General features: G+C 44.9%; 1 protein-coding gene across 3 annotated transcripts in view; it reads left to right on the plus strand.

The window, feature by feature from the left end:
- Window positions 1-19846, plus strand: part of LOC147748685 (A.superbus venom factor 1-like) — a 1068833-nt gene that overhangs the window by 40511 nt on the left and 1008476 nt on the right. For all 3 annotated transcript variants that reach the window (XM_086963563.1, XM_086963565.1, XM_086963569.1), the window contains exons 2-4: window positions 9955-10147; window positions 10487-10649; window positions 12460-12530. In XM_086963563.1, the coding sequence (XP_086819689.1) occupies window positions 9955-10147; window positions 10487-10649; window positions 12460-12530 (427 nt within the window). The remainder of the gene's footprint in view (window positions 1-9954; window positions 10148-10486; window positions 10650-12459; window positions 12531-19846) is intronic.

A 19846-nucleotide genomic window follows, 5' to 3' on the forward strand; every position in this document is an offset into this window, starting at 1 on the left:
TAAGATTTTGCTTCAGGCCTGTGTGGTAAGGGCCTAGCTTAGGTAATATTGTGCTTTACCTGCCGTGTAGGAGTTATTCAACGGATCTAAGTGAGCACCTCAGCGGAGAGATTTAAAATCTCGTTTGAAGGAGATTTCTCGCACTTGTTTGTTGACTGCTCTCTTCCAGGCGTTCAGGGGAATGTCCGGCTGCTTGAAGCTTTCTTCCTTTATCTTCAATACTTTGATTGCATTTCCAAGGCTTGTGTGCCAGGCCGAGCCTGGCCCCTCAAAGATTGGCTTCAGGTGAATTTTTAGGGAATTAGCCGATGCCCTTAATATCCTTAGATATGAATTTATAAGCTCCCCCTGGCACATCAGATCAGGACTTGCCGGACCTAGCTCCAGTCTTAGCCTTGTTTTTCTGGCTGTCCTCGGGATCGAAAGCACTGCCTTATGCGCCTTTGCTTGAGCTGTGTTAAGGAGGACGTCCAGTTTCCTGGGAAAGGCAAGGTGGCCATAATTAATTGCTGGAAGGAGCTTCGCTCCTAAGACTGTGAGAATTGGGCTTGCAGACGGTCTAATCAGATGCTGGCTTAGTTGTTTTAATAGATGTATAGCCTTGCTGGCCTTGGAGCTCTACTGTTTTAGGTGTATGTTTGCCTTAGCCCGTTCCGTCAGCCAGACCCCTAGGTAATTGTATGAGGCCGGCGAGTTGATTTGCGCGTTTCCCAGATGCCACTGTGCCTTCTTTTTCAAATGGTAGGATCCAAAAATGATTACCTTGGTTTTTCCTTGGTTGACTGTCAAGGTATTAATGATGTTAAAGTTGTTTAATGCGTTTAGGGCTCTTTGTAGGCCCACCTTTGTGTGGTCTATTATAACTGTGTCATCCGCATACTATAGCACTGGCAGCCTCACGCTTCCTAGTCTTGGGGCTACTAAGCTGACTCCTTTTAGAGCCTCTCCCAAATTCGCTGTGTATAGTTTGAAGAGGACGGGGGATGGTACGCATCCCTACTTCAACCCATTCTCTGTGTTTATTTTGGGAGATATTGTGCTGGCGCTTGTTTTAACCCGCACCCAGATGTCCTCACATAATGATCTTATTGCCCTCAGAAGGTTTGGTGGAATGCCCCAGTTTTCTAGTTTCCCCCATAGTCTTTTTCTGACTACTTTGTCGAAGGCTGTACTATTGTCCACAAAGCAGCAGAAGAGTGGGGGGTGATTCTTCAGGCTTGCCTGGGCTGAAAGATACGGTATCGCCAAAACGTTGTCCATGGTTGATACCTGTGGCCTGAAGCCAGTCTGATGCAAAGGTATTATGTTTCTCTCTTCAACCCACTTCTCCAGGTCTGACAGTAATAGACGGGCGTATGTCTTAGCTTCCAAGTCGAGCAGGGCGATGAGCCTATAATTAGACGGCTTTAGGCGGTCTCCTTTTTTAAAAAGCGGGACCAGTATGGAACCCCTCAAGGACTCTGGGGTTGAGGCGGTTAAGTGGATTTGGTTGAAGAGCAAGGTTAGTAGTGACGCCCAGAATTCTGGTGCCAGTTTAAAAACCTGTGCAGGAATCCAGTTGGGCCCTGGGGCCCCATTGTTTTTCATGCTCTTGATGGTTTTGATTACTTTTATCTGGACTGGTAGGGGACCATGGGCTTTGGCTGGAGATCTATTGTCCATGGAGGCCTTGCCTGGGCTTGAGATCATGACTCCTGGCTTTATGTTAACTGGATCGACTTGCCCGGCTGAGTCCACCCTACCACTTGTTAGATCTCTATTGGAAGGCGCTGTTGCATATAGCTGTTTCACGTGTGGCAACCAATCGTTTTCAGACACTCAGTTTTCTCTTGTGGGTCCTCGGTTGCTCCGCTGGTTTATGTATCTCCAGAGTTGTGCTGGGTTCCTTTGTTTGAGCAGGGAAAAGACTTTGAGCCATTCGTTTCCATGTTGGCTTTTTTATGTTCCCATAATTTCTTCCTAAAAGATGACCTCAGCGATGCGATTGATGGTCACTCAGTTTGACTACCCCCTTTTTTCTTTTCTGCGAGGGCCTTGCACAGAAGCCTTTTGCATTCTCGTATATCGTTGTTTGGGCAAATACTTCCTGGTCTCCATTGCCCATTCTGTCTTGGGTTTTGAGTCTTGGGGTTCCCGCACTTGGTTTGTAGCTCCTCGATCATGTTCTCCCATCCTTTTATGGGTGAAAGGTCGGCGAGCAGACTCCCTTCCTGTTTCTGGGCCAACCAAGCTTGAAGTGTATTCCCGATCTTGTCCGACCACTTAATCCTCCTCAAGACACTATGTAATTCCTCCCCACTAGTTTCCCCAATGGGTTGGTAGATAGTGGCGGGTAGAACTTCTAGCTGAAATGCTGCTCTTAGTGGCCGGTAGTCGCTTTCCTTCCTGTCTGCGACTTCAAAATCTTTCATTCTTGACGCCATCTCTTCACTGGCCATGATGTAGTCAATTCTTGATGCATCCCGGAAGGTGAGCTGGGGATGCCAAGAGGCAGAGCGAGCTTTTTTCAGTATGTGAGTTGATGTCAGCTTATAATTGTTGAGGAGGTCGTGCAAAGGAGCTGCCCTGCCTAAACCCTGAGGGAGGGATTCAATTTTGTCAAGATCCTTCAGATTGAAATCCCCCGCTAAGATGACCTGGTGTGAATTATATTTGTTTAGCAGGTCTTCGAGGTTCTGTGCCATTGCCTGTAGCTGATCTTTCATGAGGGTACGTGCTGGGTTGATATAACAGTTAAATAATAACAGGTGCATTGGATGTTTATTAAGATTCAGGCCGCTGATCTGTAGGGCATGTAGTCCAGGAGAGTTCGAGTTGATTGCTGTGGCTGCAAGGGTGCATTCATGTTTTATGAAGACTGATAAACCACCGGCTGGACGACCAAAGAGGTTCCGTTTGATGGCTGGATCTTGATGTTCATGGTACCCTGCCAGCGGGGTGCCGGACAAGGCCCATGTTTCCTGGAAGCAGATTATATCCCCGCTTTCCAGGAAGTGCTTCAGATTTTCAATTTTGCAGATTTTGCTAATCTCTGCAATGGTCCAGGAGATTATGATTAATTGCTGCTTGTGGTTTAGGCCTGGCCCAGCATCTCCTCTGACCGGCTGGCTTTTGTCGTAGTTAGGAATACTGTGGCCTCCTTCTTGCGAGACCCTTTTGATCTGTATTAGGGGAGGTGGTGCATGTAACCCGATGATTGTTTTGGCATGAGATCCTGATGCCCGTTAGGTCCCTTTTGCCCGTCTGGCTTCTATCCGAGTGTCCTGAGCTTTTTGTCCCTTGCAGGACCGACCAGGTGGCCTTGCTCCCTGGATCTGGGGCCAAGACATGTGGGTATTTTGGTTGTAATAACATCTGAACTTCGGTGCCCCACTCAGCGAATTGGGTGGAGTTATTCATGACAACTTGTTGTGTTTCTTTGTTCTTCAGACCAACCACTGATGAGTCGCCATATGTGTCTTCCTTCATTTTCAGGAATTTCACCCAATCCAGGTCTCCTGTTTGTATCTTGATCACGTCCTTGAAGAGACGTAGAATGTTGCTTCGATTCAGGATGCCGTGCTGTCCCGCTCTAAGGAATCTTGGAGTGAGAACCATCTCATGTACAACTGCTGGTGCACCCACGGTTGAGATCCTTTCTCCCCTTTCTGTGGCTATCCCTGCTGGTGTTGGTTGTATGCTGGTGCTTCCTTGTTCAGTTGAGGCGGCTCTTGCGTGAGGCCATTTGTTTTGGCCATGATTACTCCTAGTGGTGGGATGAGTCCCCAGACTTACTTGTGGTAGATTTGAAGTGGTCGACTGTGGTGACTGCGTTGGCCATGCTGTCTGGATGAGGGGTTTTGCTGTAGATGGACTTTTTCCGGCTGTTGTGTCCTTGTCTGTTGGGTGATTCACCCTTTCTAATGACATTTGGCCCTTCACACTGAAGGGGCTTGGTGGTAAGGTTGACTTTTGCGGGATTTCCAAAGACCTGGAGGCTGGGGGGACATTTTTGCCCCAGTTTTTGTCTGTAAAGATTGGGTAAAGCAGAGTAACTGTTGTGTCCTCTTGTAAGGGCGTTAGGATGAGCTTTGATGACTTCAGTTGTCTCACTTTCAGTTTTGACTTTTTCTGTTGCTTCTTCAATTTCTTTTTTGCTCTCCTTGAGAGGGAGGGTTCGTGTGTGTCTGTTGAGAGTGAGGTATGTTCCTGCAGGTCTGTTCCAGGAGCGTAGTTGCCCCTAAAGTTTGGGCTTTGTGTGTCTTTAGGTGTTTCAGGAGTGCTGGCAGGAATGATGGTCGTGTGCACTGCACTTTTGACATTGTCACCTATGATCTTCTGTTCTATTGAAACCCCTACTGGCTGTGTTGCCGATGGAGTGTGACTGTTGGCCTTCGCCCGGTCTTCTGTGTTATTTGCGGTAGAAGCCTCCATGTGCCCTTTTGCTAGCTTGACTATGTCGGCTAGAACATCTGGAAGGGAGGCCCACTTCTCGATGAGATTTGAACAGCTGCAGGAGCATTTGACCCGTTTGGAGGCCACGTGCTTGGAGATCCTTTTCTCTAGGTCCTCCACCTTAGAGCTTATGTTGGCTAGGTGCGCTGCAGTTACTTGTAGGAGGTCTATTTGCACTTCCATCTTAGTTGATTGCCACAAGAGAGCTTGATTTGTGGTTCTGTTTGTCTCAGTCGAGAGTGATTTCTCTGAGTCCACTTCAGCACTGGTGTTGTGTTAAAGATATTCAATTTTTGAGTTAGGGGCCCATGGGGAAGCTGAGGGCCATAACAGGTTTGGGGTTAGATCGAGGGTTCTTTTGATCTTTTGTTCTATATTGAAAAGAAACGAAGATGTGAGTTTCCCTGCCACTGGAGACACTAAGGCCGGAGGAGCTGATTGAGACCGGGAGATCGTTGGTTTTGGCCCTTTAGGATCGTGTTGGGGCTCACTGATCTCCGAGGTCTGAGGGTCTAGACCGAGGGCATTAGGCTGGTGGATTTGTGCGGTCGTCATTGCTGTGGAGCTGCCTTTAAGCGGGGCTGTGCCAAGAGTCTTGCTGATTATGACATCCTGCCCCTTGTCTTCTTTGAGCAGTGGGGGGGTTCCGCCCCGGGAAGGTCTTTTTGTTGCTTTGGAGGGGTGTACTTGTGTGCTGTCCTGGTCTTTCCCTGCTTGGTCCTAGGTTCCACGCAGAGGGGGATCTTGTCCTTCAATATGCAGATGTGATTGGACACTCGTTGAGTATGTTCGTTGGTGCTGCTGACTTGAGCTGGGCTTGGGCCAAAGGGAGGAGTGTCCAGTAATATACTATTGTCGCTGCTGGGGGGGGGGTCGTTTTTCTTAATGAGAAAGTTTCTAATCGAACCCCTATGATCTCCCTTTTGTGGCATTTCATTTAAGCAATCAGTTAATGATTTGCTCCTCATAATCCTTTTGGTCCCTTTGTTTGACGGGTTGCTTGAAGGGATTTCTTCCGGGGTCCTGTGCAATCGGCCCTTCTTTTCGGGCCCCATTTGCCCGATGGATCACTGGAGTCAACTGGGGTTGGCCACCGGCTAGTGAGTGTCTGGGCCAGGTACAAATTCAAGTCCCTGAACGCCCTTTCGTCATTTTTGTCTCTTTGTCACTTTAGTCTCCTTTGGCTCTTTTTTGGCTCTCTCCGCTCTCTCCACTCTTTCTTTGCGAAGGAAGCTAGGCTGCTGCTGCTCCTTTAGACGGTGCTTGAGCTAGTATGTTCCACGTCAGCTTGCAGACTCCTCCAGTGTCTCTAACAGGCAGACACGACACACAAGCTGTCTCACCGGAAAGTTGTTTTGAAGATGTCTGTCAGGGGCCGTTCAATGTAAGTAACTTACGGTAATTACATTGTCACGCCCCTGACAGTGATGAATGCCACGCAAATTCCTTATTCTGTGCATGTCACACTACCCTCAATGAGGACTTCTTTCTTCAATACGCATTTTGCCTGCATTTTTCCCTTTTTTCAGTCTAAGGCAGGCACATGCGGAAACAGCAGAATGACCTCCAGTTTTGGATCTTCTTACATCATATTGAAAAAAAAGGATTTTGCCCATCTATATTTATGAACTCAGATGGAACCCCTTGCTTTCGCCACCTGTGTTTTTAGCCACATGACCTGTGCTTTCTCTTTGGTCAAAGGTATCATTTGCATGTTTTGTCTAGGACCTCAATTTGCTTTGTGAAGTGGAGGTGGCCTGTGTGGAGGAGTTGCAACCATAAAAAAGATGTTTCTTAATGTACGAAAGCCCTTTTACGAGTCAGGAAATTCATACAACTCGTGAAGAGCTTTGAGATCCTTACAGAATCGCAAATAGAAGGGGGTGAAAGAGGCATACGTCTCCTATTTGCGATTTAGAAAATAATGTAGCCATGGTTTGCGACTGCTGCTGCAATCACAATCCATTGAGGAGTTACCAACCCTCGGGTTAGAGTGCTAACTGATTCGCAAAGAGCCTGGTGTCCCATTGGATTATCTTGCCATTAGAAAATATCATCAGCAGCCTTGGTGGGAGCAGGCAGTGCTGCAGAGGTGTCCTCTTGGGGTACCTACGTCATTGTGAATCATATCAGTCTCCTTAGATGGAAGAGACAGTAGTCAAAAGGCCTGTTGCACTCTCCCACTAATGTCTTCCCAAACTGGACCATGTTTAAAAAAAACAGCACCTGTGTCTTAATGAAGAGGGGCTGCTTTGAAAACGTTTCCCATTTGGCAAAGTACATTTAGAGATGGAGGTTTGCTGTCCCTTGCAGACCCCCATACCTGCATTGGCAGCCATTCATAGGTAGTTGCAAATTGAGACCTGACTAAAGAGTATTCATTAAACTTGCCAATTTTGCTAATCCCTCAGACTAGACAATTTGCAATGTGACCTAATAGCAGATAGGGCACATCACAAACTGTATTGCTATTCGCAAACCAGTTGATGTGCAAAATGTACATCTCTGGTTCGGAAACAGGAATTAAATATCAGTCCACTGGCGACCCACGCCTCTAATCAGCAGGCAGCCCAGCCCTGTTTCTGGCATCGCATTGGGGTATGAGTTACGAAGGCATTTTCCCCCTCAAATTTCCTAGTATTGATCCATTAGGCTCAAGAGCCAACATTTTGCTAGCTTTTGCAAGAGCCACCTATATTGCCAATACTGTGATGCATGCTCAAAATTGCTCCCGTACGCTTTTTTCAGTGGTGAAGAAGCTGACAGGTTCCGACACGGTCCCTGCCTCCCCTGTTTTAGATGAGGTACAATGCAACTCATTTGCGGAATTCTTTATAGCAAACGTTGAGCTCATATATGACTCCTTGGGCCCTCCTGCTCCCATTGGAGAGTCTATTTTGATCCCAGTATCTGTTCTTACTAGCATGTCTTGCCCAGTAACCAATCTTGCTGCCTGGCTACCTTTCGATGACACTTCCTTTGCCCACTGTCTGGAAAGCATTAAATCAGGTTCCTCTCGCGACCCTTTACCGGTCCAGATCTTGAAACAACTTGACCTGGACTCCCGCTGTGTTTTGAAGGAGCTTCTTAACTCCTCTTTGAAAGAGTCCCATGTTCCACAGAAGTGGAAACATGCAATGATTATTCCTCTTTTAAAGAAGGCTGGAGCCGATACCTCTAATCTATCTAACTTTAGGCCTATCTCGCTGTTGCCTATCTTTTCTAAGATCTTAAAAAGGCATATTAATATGCAGCTTACTCACTTTGTGGAAAGCTCTGGCTTTCTGCACTCATCCCAATCAGGCTTTAGGTCGAATCACTCCACTGAAACAACGCTTTGAGGAGTTACCGAGAGATTGCGTCACTGTGTCGATCGCGGAGAAACAGCTGCACTCATTCTTCTTGATTTGAGTGCGGCCTTCGATACGGTGTCACATTCCATCCTTCTCGCATCTCTTCAGTCTCTAGGAGTTGAGGGTCCTGCTCTGGCTTGGGTGGCCTCCTTTCTAAGTGACCGTACTTTCCAGGTCTTTTCTGCAAAAGCCTCTTCCAAAATCGGCGTACGGAGTTCCCCAGGGGTCTATCCTAAGCCCTTTATTGTTTGATATCTACGTTAGACCCCTGGCTACTATAGTGGAGGAAGCTGGCCTCACTTTATTCTTGTACGCCGACGACACGCAAATTATCTTTTCCCTCTGTAATGTGGAAGGTGGCAAAATCTCTGTTCTGAAACAAGGATTGACTCGGGTCTCTGAGTGGATGCGGAGTAATTTCCTTAAACTTAATGGAGATAAGACCAAGGTTGTTATCCTGGGCAAGGGTAGAGATTTGTGGGGTCCTCAACATTGGCCCAATGAAATGGGTCTCACTCCTCAACCTGTTGCCCAGGTCCGTAACCTTGGATTCCTCATCGATGAAAAGCCCACAATGCGTCAGCAGGCAGTAAAGGTGGCTTCCATTTGTTTCGTCACTCTAAGATGGCTCCAAAAAATCCTCTGCATGCTCCCTGTCTCCACACAGAGGACTGTAGTCCAGGCGATGGTTGTTTCCCGCCTAGACTATGGAAATGTCCTTTAGCTTGGAGCCGATCTAGCAACGTTAAACAAACTTCAACTTGTGCAGAATGCGGCTGCACGGCTTTTACGTCATGTCCCTCGGAGAGTCTCTGCTTCCCAAGCACTCTACGATCTTCACTGGCTAAGGATTGCCAGACGAATTAAGTTCAAGGCTCTCTGCTACATTTTTAAGATTAAACACGGCTTAGCCCCTGCGTACTTACAAAACCTTATCCAAGCCTATCATCCCGGTCGCTCCTTGAGATCCTCTGGGAAAGGTGATTTCATGATTCCAAGATTCAGGTTGGTAAAGATGGGCGGTCGCTCATTTTCCCACCTGGGTCCGAAATTTAGGAATGCTTTGCCTGTTGTCTTAAAAACAGAAACAAACCTTCTCCGTTTCCGCAAGGGACTTAAAACGTGGCTCTTTCAGTAATGACTCAGGGTGTGTCTTTTCAGCAATGATTCCTGGCTGTTCTTTTTCCCTCTCTTAATCTGTCCCTTGGCGCCGGGAAAACCACTGCGGGTAGCTGCGCACCTTATAAGTTTAAATAAATAAATAAATAGGCAATGACTCCTTCTACTTTGTGGTACATTTGTTTGTAGATGTTGTTCATTGGCTTAAGAAAATTAGCTACTTCACTTGCTGCCAGTCCCAGATGACGGTTCTGTTACAGGATAGATTTCTGACATGACTACTCCTGCATAACTTATTCACGTATTCATTCGGGTCTGGTTTTGAAGAGGATGTCATGGAACACCCTCTGATGTAAGGACATAGTACTAAAATTGAAGGAGAATTCACCAGTTCCATCTAAAGTTTCAAGATTTGAGGTGTAGCTCAACCAGTCACGTTTTTCCCCTTAAATAATGGTACTTGTAGCAGGTTATCCTCGATTATACATTCAGGACCACAAATACCAGAGTGCAAAGAAAAAAGCTCAGGCTGGACGAGCTCTGGGAGCTACCTCCACCCTGTGGATAATGAGGTGGAGGAAATTCAACCTCTCCAATGTTAGAATCGGCTCCGGAAATTGGAGGAGTTTTCCTTGCCACCAAACTCAAAATCAGACTGAAAACCTCCAGAGTGATCCCTTTATTGTGTCCTCTTCATCCTACCCTGATTCCAAATATCCCCCAAACACTTACATATCTCTAGCTCTAGACAAATCTTATCTTACAGCTATCCATCACCATCACACCAACCTTATCCCAATCTAGAATCAATATCTTTACTTTATCTCAAGTACAACAGCAATAATTAATTGACCTCAATGTCCCCAACAGAAATGCTTTAATGAGTCACCTAGATGTTTCTTTGTCATGAATGTTTGTTGAATTGACTTGCTGAGTTTAAGTTGCTCTGGTCAACCAGTAAACAACAGCACTGGTATGGGAGGGTATTAATGGGGGAAAATAATCTCAGGAGGGACACAATGTGAATGCATTGCTTTGACTTCCACAGATGTATCCTGATCACCCCTAATGTTTTGCGGGTGGAGAACAGCGAGACTGCCGTCATCGAAATCTACAATCAAAACGCCCCTATTAATTTTGAATTGTCTGTGTACAACTTTCCACAGAAGAAAAAACGCCTTTTCAATGCCAACATCACTCTCAACAGTGGAAATGGGTACCAGGGAATGTCAGAGATACTGGTGAGTGGATGCCGAATAAACTCTTCCAGGCAGGGGACAGTAGGGCATGGATGGAGGCCATACACTGCACAGCATTGTTAAATATTCCTATGATCTAGAATGCTAAAGGCATGTTCTGACGAAGTTTAGAACCTAACAAATGGAGAAAGTCTGGTTAGGTTAATCTTTGGAAATGCTGAACTGATCACAGGACCACAAGCAGCCATAATTGACAACTGAGAGTGAAAAGCACCCATGGTTCAGTTAAATAAGATTAGGAAACATTTGACTAATACACTTTTTTGAAGGGCTAATTGGTACTAATGGAGAGACTTAGTCCTAGTCTTCTTCTTTCTTCAGGTTCATGCTAAAGACATGAAGGAAGATCCCAAACTCAAACAGTATGTCTACGTCATCTCCCAATCTACTGCCTGCCATATGGAGAAAGTGGTCCTCGTTTCCTTTCAAAGTGGAATCATATTTATCCAGGTCGATAAAACCATCTATACACCTGGATCTAAAGGTAAAAACGCGTTTTACGCAATAAGTTTGATATTTTACCCAATGAGATTCTACCTTAGGGCTACAGATAATATTATGCTGGCACATATAGCTTCAGAAAATCTTGTTTGAGTCAAAATTGTCTATAAAAAGTTAAGTTCATGGAACAAAACTGCTCTTCAGATACATAGGCTCTAAATATTACCTTTCCAAGGTTGAGCACACCAGCTAGACAATTAAGCAAGAGGGGCAGCCTTTTGACTGTACTGAAAGCTGCAGAAAGGCATCGAGGGTTACTAGTATCTCTGACCAATACTTTACCCCGAACTCTGCATGTGTGCAATATGAGGACCCAAGAGATTCAAAAGTCCCAGAAACCCATTAGGTAGTTCCTGGAAGTAAAGTGGCGTGTCTTCAAGACATGCATTAATGATGTTATATCCTGAAAGAACATTTAAGGCAGACCTATTGCCATTTTGTTTAATTTCATACCTTCTTTCAACGTATCAGTGATTTAGCTTCCTGTACGAACACAGATCATATCTTTTCTCATAATCCCCAGGAATGTAAGGGTGCATTTGGAATGAAGATATCATACACGATGCCTCAGCACATGATATATGCATAATCTACAGTCCCTCACAAGTTCACATTGACATTCATGAGGCATTAGAAAAGGCAGTTGCACTTTACGGGGCAGATTTATGTCGGACTTGTGCCACGTTGAAGCTGCCGTTGCGTCACGCAACGGCCGCGTAAACGTGGCGCATCCCTGCGACCCATTTACAACGTGACGCATCTAGGCAGATGCGTCACGTTGTAAAGCCCTGCGCCACATGTGGGCGTTCCGGCGCAGGGTGGGCGTTCCGGGGCAGGTGCGCCTCGCAAAAGTGCCTGAGTGAAATCTACAAGATTTCACGCAGGCACTTTAAGGCCAATGCTGCGTCAAAACCCTGCGCCTGCTTGAAGCAGGCGTAAGGCTTGATGCAGCATTGGGGAGATAGGGCCCCCCAGAGCATTGCTGGAGCTGCGTCGCGCTTGCGACGCAACTCCAGCAATGCGCCGCCTTTACGGCACACATGCGTCACGCATCCGTGACGTTTTTGCCCCATGGTGCGCTACATTGTAAATGCGGCGCACCATGGGTGGTGGAGCTGTGGCGCACAATAACTGGCGCATCCCTGGGGATGCTCCAGTTATTGTAAATCTGCCCCTACATGCGCAGAAGAATGAAACTATACGTAAAGTAAAATAAAAAAAGGAAAGCTTATCTGTTAAAAATAATTCCATGGGGCAAGGTGTGTGGAGTGACAACATGGAGAAGCGAGGAGAGAGCTTCCCTTCTGCTTCCAGGGTAAAGGGTAGAGGAAAGACTTCTGGAGAGCTTGAGCACCTGATGGCGAGTGGAGAGAAGGGTCTCCCAGGGGCTCGAGAGTTCTCACTGGCAGGGAGGAGGAGGTGCTTCAGCTACCTGTGGCAAGGGTTGCGCACAAGAACATACAGATGGCTGCTCTCTCAGGTGACACAGATTCACAGCCGCAAAATGCTATTTTGCCAGAAGTGCTGAAACTGAGCTTCACTGTTCCTGGCTGCCATTCTCTCAAACCTGCCCCGAATGGCAAATTTGAATATTCAGTCCAGGGACAGTGGTCAAACCCTGTTGCTGCTCCTTTGTATTCAATGGAGTTCGCAAACTTTCCATGCTTTATCAGACATCTATTTCCAATCTATTTGTCCGACTACCCTGCACTATTCTGTGTATTTTAAATGGTGTGATGATGAGACATCAAAGTATGCGACCTGACGAGGGCATCTCTTTGTTTTCTCTGCAGTACGTTATCGATTGTTCACCATGGGTGGGAAACTCCAACCAGTCAGCAGAGCGGTCATTGTTGAATTTGAGGTAAGATGTCCACCAATCGGCGAGGAACTTTCCAAAATAAACTCTGCACATGTTGACATATTTCTGTTGTACGTCCCATAGCACTTCATGAAACTGACATGGTTTCCCGTGGAAGTACATATAATATAGGACGCACCGCATGAGGTACAGAGCAGAACAATCATATAGTGCACAGCTGCGAACGTGCTATTCTCTTAAAATAAAATGTATTGGGGGTGTCTTTAAAGTAAACAGGTTTTTTATGCTAGGCCACAATGAGGTACGACCAACGCGCTCATTTGGCCTTTCCCAAAAATTATGGTTTTCATTTACGCCAACCTCTGATTTGTTGGAGAAAGAGAAGGTTTTGCAATTGAAGAAGTTCCTATGAGGTATTCCCAATCATATAGGACATACTCACCTAGTAGAAGATTGTTATGCAGAAGAACTTCTGAGAACGTACTGTATCTGCCAAAGAGGGACCTAGTACTGTATGGAAATGAACATTCTTTGCTGGAATGGGCTCAGGGTGTTTTCTAGGACCAATAGGCACCGCTAAAGCGGCGTTTTTTTTTATTGCCCAGTTATCAAGCTGTCGCTAACAGCAATTAGCAACAGCTTTTAGGCGATAGCGACTGGTTTGGGGCCCTTTTGGCATGTCAGCGATATTTATCGCTCATTACATGCAAAGTGGGCATACCCAAACTTGTAGCGACTGAAAGCAGCCGCTAACACAGCTATCGCCTATCAGCAATATCCGTGACACGATAAAAAAATGCACGCTAACCGCAATTAGCACCCGGATTTTACTCCTGGTAAGAACCTGACTTAGCCATAATAGTCAATGGGAGGTGGATTCTACGGCTAAGTCCCCACCTGCCTATTAGCGAGATTTTCCTTAGCGATAGGATTTTTATCGCTGGAAATCTCAATCGCTGGATTTTATACTGCCGTGGAGATAAACGTTGGTAATAATGTCTTATCTCCGTGATAAAATCCAGCGATAGGAGGCAATAAAAAAAATGGCGCTAAGCGCGGTTTGCGATAATTATCGCAAGTTGTTGCTAATATGCCCCTATGTGCTTTAGGGCGCTAAAACAGTACATTAACCTTACAAATTAAAAGCCCACCGTATAAAAATAAAAATAGCAGTTTAGTTAAGGTGCATTTAGTGTCTAGAGTGCACATCTGCACTTAATAATTGGCTTACATAAAAACATGTTTCATCTTCACACAGTTGTTTCAGAAAGAGTAATGACTGAGTACACTGTGCCACATTTATTGACTTAATAAAATGTGTTTAAAAAGTTTTTATCATATTTCTGATAAAAACCACAGAAAAAGTAAAATGAAGCATTGGCTGTTTAAACATATTAATACATGGGCAACAAGCTATTCTAAATTGTGCTGAAAACCTGAAGGAAAGGAAAGTAGGTATTCTATTGTGTCTGCCCGAAAGTGGAACAGTAAAAAGCATTCCCACCTTCCTCTCCCAGTACACAAATAATTGCTGAGGGTATTGTCGTGGTTCACTGAGAGATAAGTTAAAATGGAGGTTTTTGAAATTTCCATGCAAAACCTTTTCTCCTGGGCGAGAGTTAGCAATAAAATTGAACTTGCTTCCTGCCCAGAGAAGCACATGTTTCAGCGTTAGTAAATGTTTGGGGAGGATCAATAACAACAAAGGATTTTTGTACAAATGCTAGCCACGGAATATCAAGACCTTTATCAATAACTAAATAATCTTTTATTGTGGCTTTTGTTAAAGACGCCTCATAATTTTTTAAAATCAAAAGCCAGGGGGGTGGGGGGGGGGGGGGAGTCAAATTTGAACTAGATTGCATATACAGCTTAGTTCCAACTTGTTATGGCAAATGAGGTGAGATGAGGAAACGGCCACGGAGAAGAGCTTACGACAAAGTGGTTTTCTTCTGTTTGGATAGCTGATGAGTCCCTGATACTCCAGACTCCTGCCCCGTAAGTGGCCACTGGTGCGCATTGCATAGAATAAATTCATAACATGGGTTTAAACACTAGACATCCTGGAGGGGATGGTAGGCTAAGAAGTGAACCAATCACGCTAGAAAGATTAGTTCTCCGCTCAATTTTATTAGCTATCCACGAGCCATTAGAGTTGAAAATCACCACCAGATAAGAAAATGTATTTACGCTAACTAGGTGGTTTGTTGTAATCAAAATACTTGAAAGGGGTTTACTCCTTGGCCCACAAACCATGACAAGAGCTTTAGAGGAATTGGTCAATAAATCCAGGGTTCCCATAAATTCCACAAATAATCTGACCAATGATCTCAGTAAGACTGCACCATCCTCATACAACAAAACGGGACATGAGGTACAAAGGCTCATAGGAACATCTAGCGGGCATGATATTAGGTGAGTGCCAAGATTGTTAATTTACAAAATGAACAGCAAAGGAGCAAGCACGCACCTCTGTCATACTCTGGGCCCCATTTGGATCTCTCTTGTGATCTCTCCACTTTGCCTAAGCCTCAATCTGGCCTGTGTGTTCATGCCAATATGTGTACAAATGTTTCCTCCATTCTCATTTCTAATAATATTTGCCAGAGTTTTGACCTATTTACACAGTCAAATGCCCTAGTTAGGTCGATAAAAGCGAAATACATAGGGGTGTGTATCGCTACAGTGTATTTACCCAATATTAAACAAAGGTTCAGGCACTGCTCCTGAGTTCCAATATGTTTACTAAAACATAGTGACATGGGTGCAAAATCTTGTTATCTTCCACCCACTCAATGATCTTATTATATAAAAACCCATCCCAAAGATTTTAGCTGGAATATCTATGAGAGAGATTGGGCGATAAGAACTGGGTTATATCTATATTTAAAGGTCACTTTAACCCGCAAGGTTATCCTGGCGCTGTGGAGATATGTGTGCCAAGCCCTACCTATGGTTGGTTAATTGAAAAGCCAGGTCTTCAGCTTATTGCAGAATTGAAGAAGAAAGGAGGATGCTCTGATGTGGAGAGGACAATTGTTCCACGCTTTAGGAGCGATGTAAGAGAATGCTCATCCTACTGATCTCGTTCTTTATAAGTGTGGGATGTTGGCAAGTAGGAGTCCTGCAGAGTGGAGGAGTCCAGATGGTTGGTGAAAGGAGAAGCGACTTTTCAGGTAGGTAGGGCCTGAGTTGTGGAGTGCCTTGAATGTGTGTGTGAGGAGTTTGAATTGAGCTTGTTTGTATATTGAAAGCCAGTGTAGATCCCTGAGGTGTGATGTTATGTGAGTTCTGTGTGGGAGGTTGAGTGTGGATGGGCTGTTGTGTTCTAGTGAGTTGCTTGGTAATCCCATCTAATAGGGTTTTTCCATAGTCCAATGTGCTGATGACAGGCGTGTGAGTGACAGTTTTTCTTGTGTTACTTGGGAGCCATTTGAAGATTTTCCTCAGCATCTTCAAGGTGTAAAAGCAGGATGCAGTGACGGTGTTGACTTGTGCAGTCATGTACAGTTTGCTGACAGTGATTATTCCAAGGTTCCTGGCATGAGTTCTGGGTGAGGTCCGAGTTTTGCCAGTCACAAGTTGGAGTACCTGGGTGAGATGTTCCTGCCAACGATCAATACTTCTGTCATGGCCGTGTTGAGCTTGAGACAGGTGGATTTCAACAAGTTAGCGACTTCAGTCATGAACTCTTTTCTTGTTCTGGTGGTCTTGCCTAAGAGGGATAATATGAGTTGCATGTCATCTCTGTAGGAGAGGATGCTGGTGTTGTGTGCATGGATAACATTGACCAGAGGAATTATTTATATGTTGAAATGGGTGGGGCTGAGCGATGATCCTTGAGGGACTTGCAGATGAGTTTGCAGGTTTTTGAGGAGTAAGGTGCCAGGCTGATAGCTTGAGCTTGTGTTCTATCTGTTAAAAAGGAGTATGTCCAGCAGAGAGCTTTTCCTTGGATGCCAATCCTGTGCAGGCACCTGAAGAGGAAGGGGTGTGAGACCATGTCAAATGCTGCACAGAGGTCTATGAGAATGAGGACAGCCATGTCTCCTCTGTCAAGGATCATGCAGAGGTAGTTGTGTGCAACAAATGCTGTCTCTGTACTCTGGTTGGGTGTGAATCCAGGCTTTGTGGCATCGAGGAGGTGGTGATTGCTCAGGAGGTCAGTGAGATATTGGTTCATTAGTTTCTCTAAGACCTTCGACTCTAAGACCTTTGCTTCTAAGACCGTAGCAGGTTCCTTATGTCATTCATCACATGACTCATTTATATTGCTCCCTTTGTTTGAAAGTTCATCCTCGCAGTCTGTAGGGCAGTAGGGCCGAGGTAAGACCTAATGTTATAAAAATAGGCATGAGTGAAAGGTGCTTCTCTGCACTTGGTGCTGATCTGAGATATTCTCATCAGCTCCTGTTCCCTTCTAGGGGCTCCATTACAACCTGGCTGTTTTATCCTTGGGTGTTTGTTAAAGATGACTGCTACAGTTTAATACCATTTTATTTCTGTCTCCAGATACTGGTACAATGCCTCAAGTACTTACCAGCGTCTCCATAATCTTGTACAGAGTGTAAAAAGTACTCACTGCTGGCTCTAATTTTTTTATTTTCAGTGTCTTAGAAGCATCTTTTATTTATTCTTCCATGTCCTTTTCTATTGCATCAGATGTGCTTACTTCTAGCTTGTCCAGTGCTACTGATTTTCACGCATCTCCATATCCTTGTAAAGTGCCTCAAAACACCGACAACTGTCTCCATATATGCCTTCTAGATATTTACATCTTGTTCCATACCTTATCAAATACCTCTGTTTTTACTCACATCTAGCTTCATAAACTTGACCAATGCCTTCAATCTACTTTGGCGTGATATATTTTTGTAGTGCTTCAGATGTACTCATATCTAGCTCCGTGTCTTTCTTTATCCAGTGGTTCGAATATACTCATCTCCTTATCCATATCCTTGTCCAGTACGACAGATGTACTCATATCTAGCTTCATTGCCTTGTTCAGTACCTCAGATGTACTCATATCTAGCTTCATTGCCTTGTTCAGTACCTCAGATATACTCATATCCAACAGCAGATTGTTGCCAGTTTCACAACTATATTTACATCTCACTCGATATTCTAATTGGGTAGTCCATATTTGTTCCATTTCCATGCCCAGTTTCCTAAATAAACTCCTAAAACCATACATTTTGAACTTCCTTGGATATGATAACGTTTAGCTGATTTCTTTATTCAAAGCCTTAGAAATATGCTATTTTTACTCAAAATATTTAACTTTTACCTGTATTTCTCCTCTATATCCAGGTCTGGTGTCTCACATATACCTCCGTCCACTGTCAACATGCCCATTTCTTTAAAACATGGATCTCCTGATGGATACTTCTACCTGCAGATTCCTCACCTGTAGATCAACCCCATATGTCAGACAGGATCCGTAAACTACAAAGCGACAAGGTATCCAGTAGGGGGCTTGTAGTGTAGTTCCTAGTTTCCCACTAGGCCCTGCACATTGGAATAACATAAACAGTAGTATTGACGTAGAAGTGCGGATCTTCCAGGCCTCTACTGACTATGCTAAACTTAATTGGGTGTGTTACCAACTAGCTCAGAGGTCACTGGAAACTTTCTTCTCTGCATGGGAAGTGATCAGCTTCCCTGGCACAGACAAGAAGGGATTCAGCTTTCCAACAACCGTGCAACATGACAACATTGCTCCTCAGATCAAGAGTCAATCTCTAGGGTCGTGTGAAACAATAGACATGTATTTCACTCAGTCAGATTAGTGCAGTTTACTTTCACGAGATGTAGAGAATAGAGAGACGGGCGTTTGTCAATAAAAAGGTTAACATTTATTGAACAGTCTTTCTTCTCGTACAAGAGAAATGTATTGCCACAATTGCAAGACTTGTTATTATAAAAAGTACGTACAGTAAGATAAGTATTGCGAAATAATACTGTAAAAGCATTGATATGGTTTCTTAGCCATACAATGGTTTAAAAGTAATAAAACATATATACATTCATATATACATTAGGCTAAAATACTCAACTGGTGCTTCTAACTAAGCCTACCCCAGTGTGCCTGACCTAAGCCTAACACGTGGAAGGGGAGTAAGTAAGTAGCTTTAAGTTAAGTTTGGTTTTGCCAAGGTTTGCTTCAAGAATTCTCAATAAGGGTTTAGTCAACACCATACCTCTGAATAGAATGATGGAGGTCTGGTATCTCCTTCAGGAGGAACTCGGTATCCCAGTCACCCGCGAGGGCAGACTAGAAACGCTGGAGCTGGATTTCTCTGCGGGAGAAAGGCAGCGTCTCTCTTCAGCGCGTTGAGGAGATGGAGGGGGGACAGCGTCCGCGGGCAGCTTGCTTCTGCTGGATGTCTTCGCAGAGGGACGGCTGTTCAGCTCCTAGTTACACCACACCATCGTTCGCGCTTTAGCAGCGATAATGGTATCAGCAGCTTCGGGCGATGGGCAGCAGGCTGCAGCAACAGGGTGCTAGCTTCAGCTAACAGCGGGGGCAGCAGCAGACAGCTAGCAACAGGCAATTGCTTAAGGCAACGTTGGTAATATTTATACCTGACAGGTGCCTGGTTTGACGCAAGTTTGTTGGACATAAGACGTCAATTAAAGATGTCACTAGGAAGTGATAGCTATCAGTTGCTCATTAGAGTTCCATTACTAATCAAAACACAGCAAGCGGGGATTTCCAGGTTTGCTGAGTTTTTATCTTGTTGAAGAACTCGGAGTGTTAATCTAGGAATATTAGATAGTGACTTCTGCTCTGTCATTGCACTAATTGGTTGCAAAGGAAGTGGCAGAGAACTATTCTGGAATGTGGCTCTGTTCGTGTGAGGCCAGAGATGACTTTCTGAATATCGCACTTGAACGGTTATGCCAATATAGGGAATAAATGGATTTATAGCCGAATAGGGGCATAAGGTCACAGTATCGATCAGGAACCTAGATAAACACGCAACAGGCTCTGGGCTCAGTCGCTGCCGGAAGTGATGTCAGGGGACACCACCAAGACCATAAACTGCCCAGCCTGGTGTACTGATGTCAGTTCCCTTTTTTTCTGCACCTTTGACGCATATCAGGAGTGTTGCTCCTCATCACTTTCCATGCATCCAAAGTCCCTCAAGGAATTAGAGGTAAATCTCTTTATGGCCAGGGAAAAGGATGAGCATCGCCATTGAAAGTGTTTTCGACATTGTTCTTGTTCTCCATCTTCTTCATTTGGTAAGAAGAAAAGAAAATATAGGAGAAAGGGAAATAAACACTCCAGAGGTAAGTTCCCTTGATGCTTTCTGTTTCCTATTCTCCTACAGGACTTTGTTCTTCGGAGCCGG

This window comes from Lissotriton vulgaris, chromosome 1_1 (assembly GCF_964263255.1).
Source record: "Lissotriton vulgaris chromosome 1_1, aLisVul1.2, whole genome shotgun sequence".
Taxonomy (NCBI): Eukaryota; Metazoa; Chordata; class Amphibia; order Caudata; family Salamandridae; genus Lissotriton; species Lissotriton vulgaris.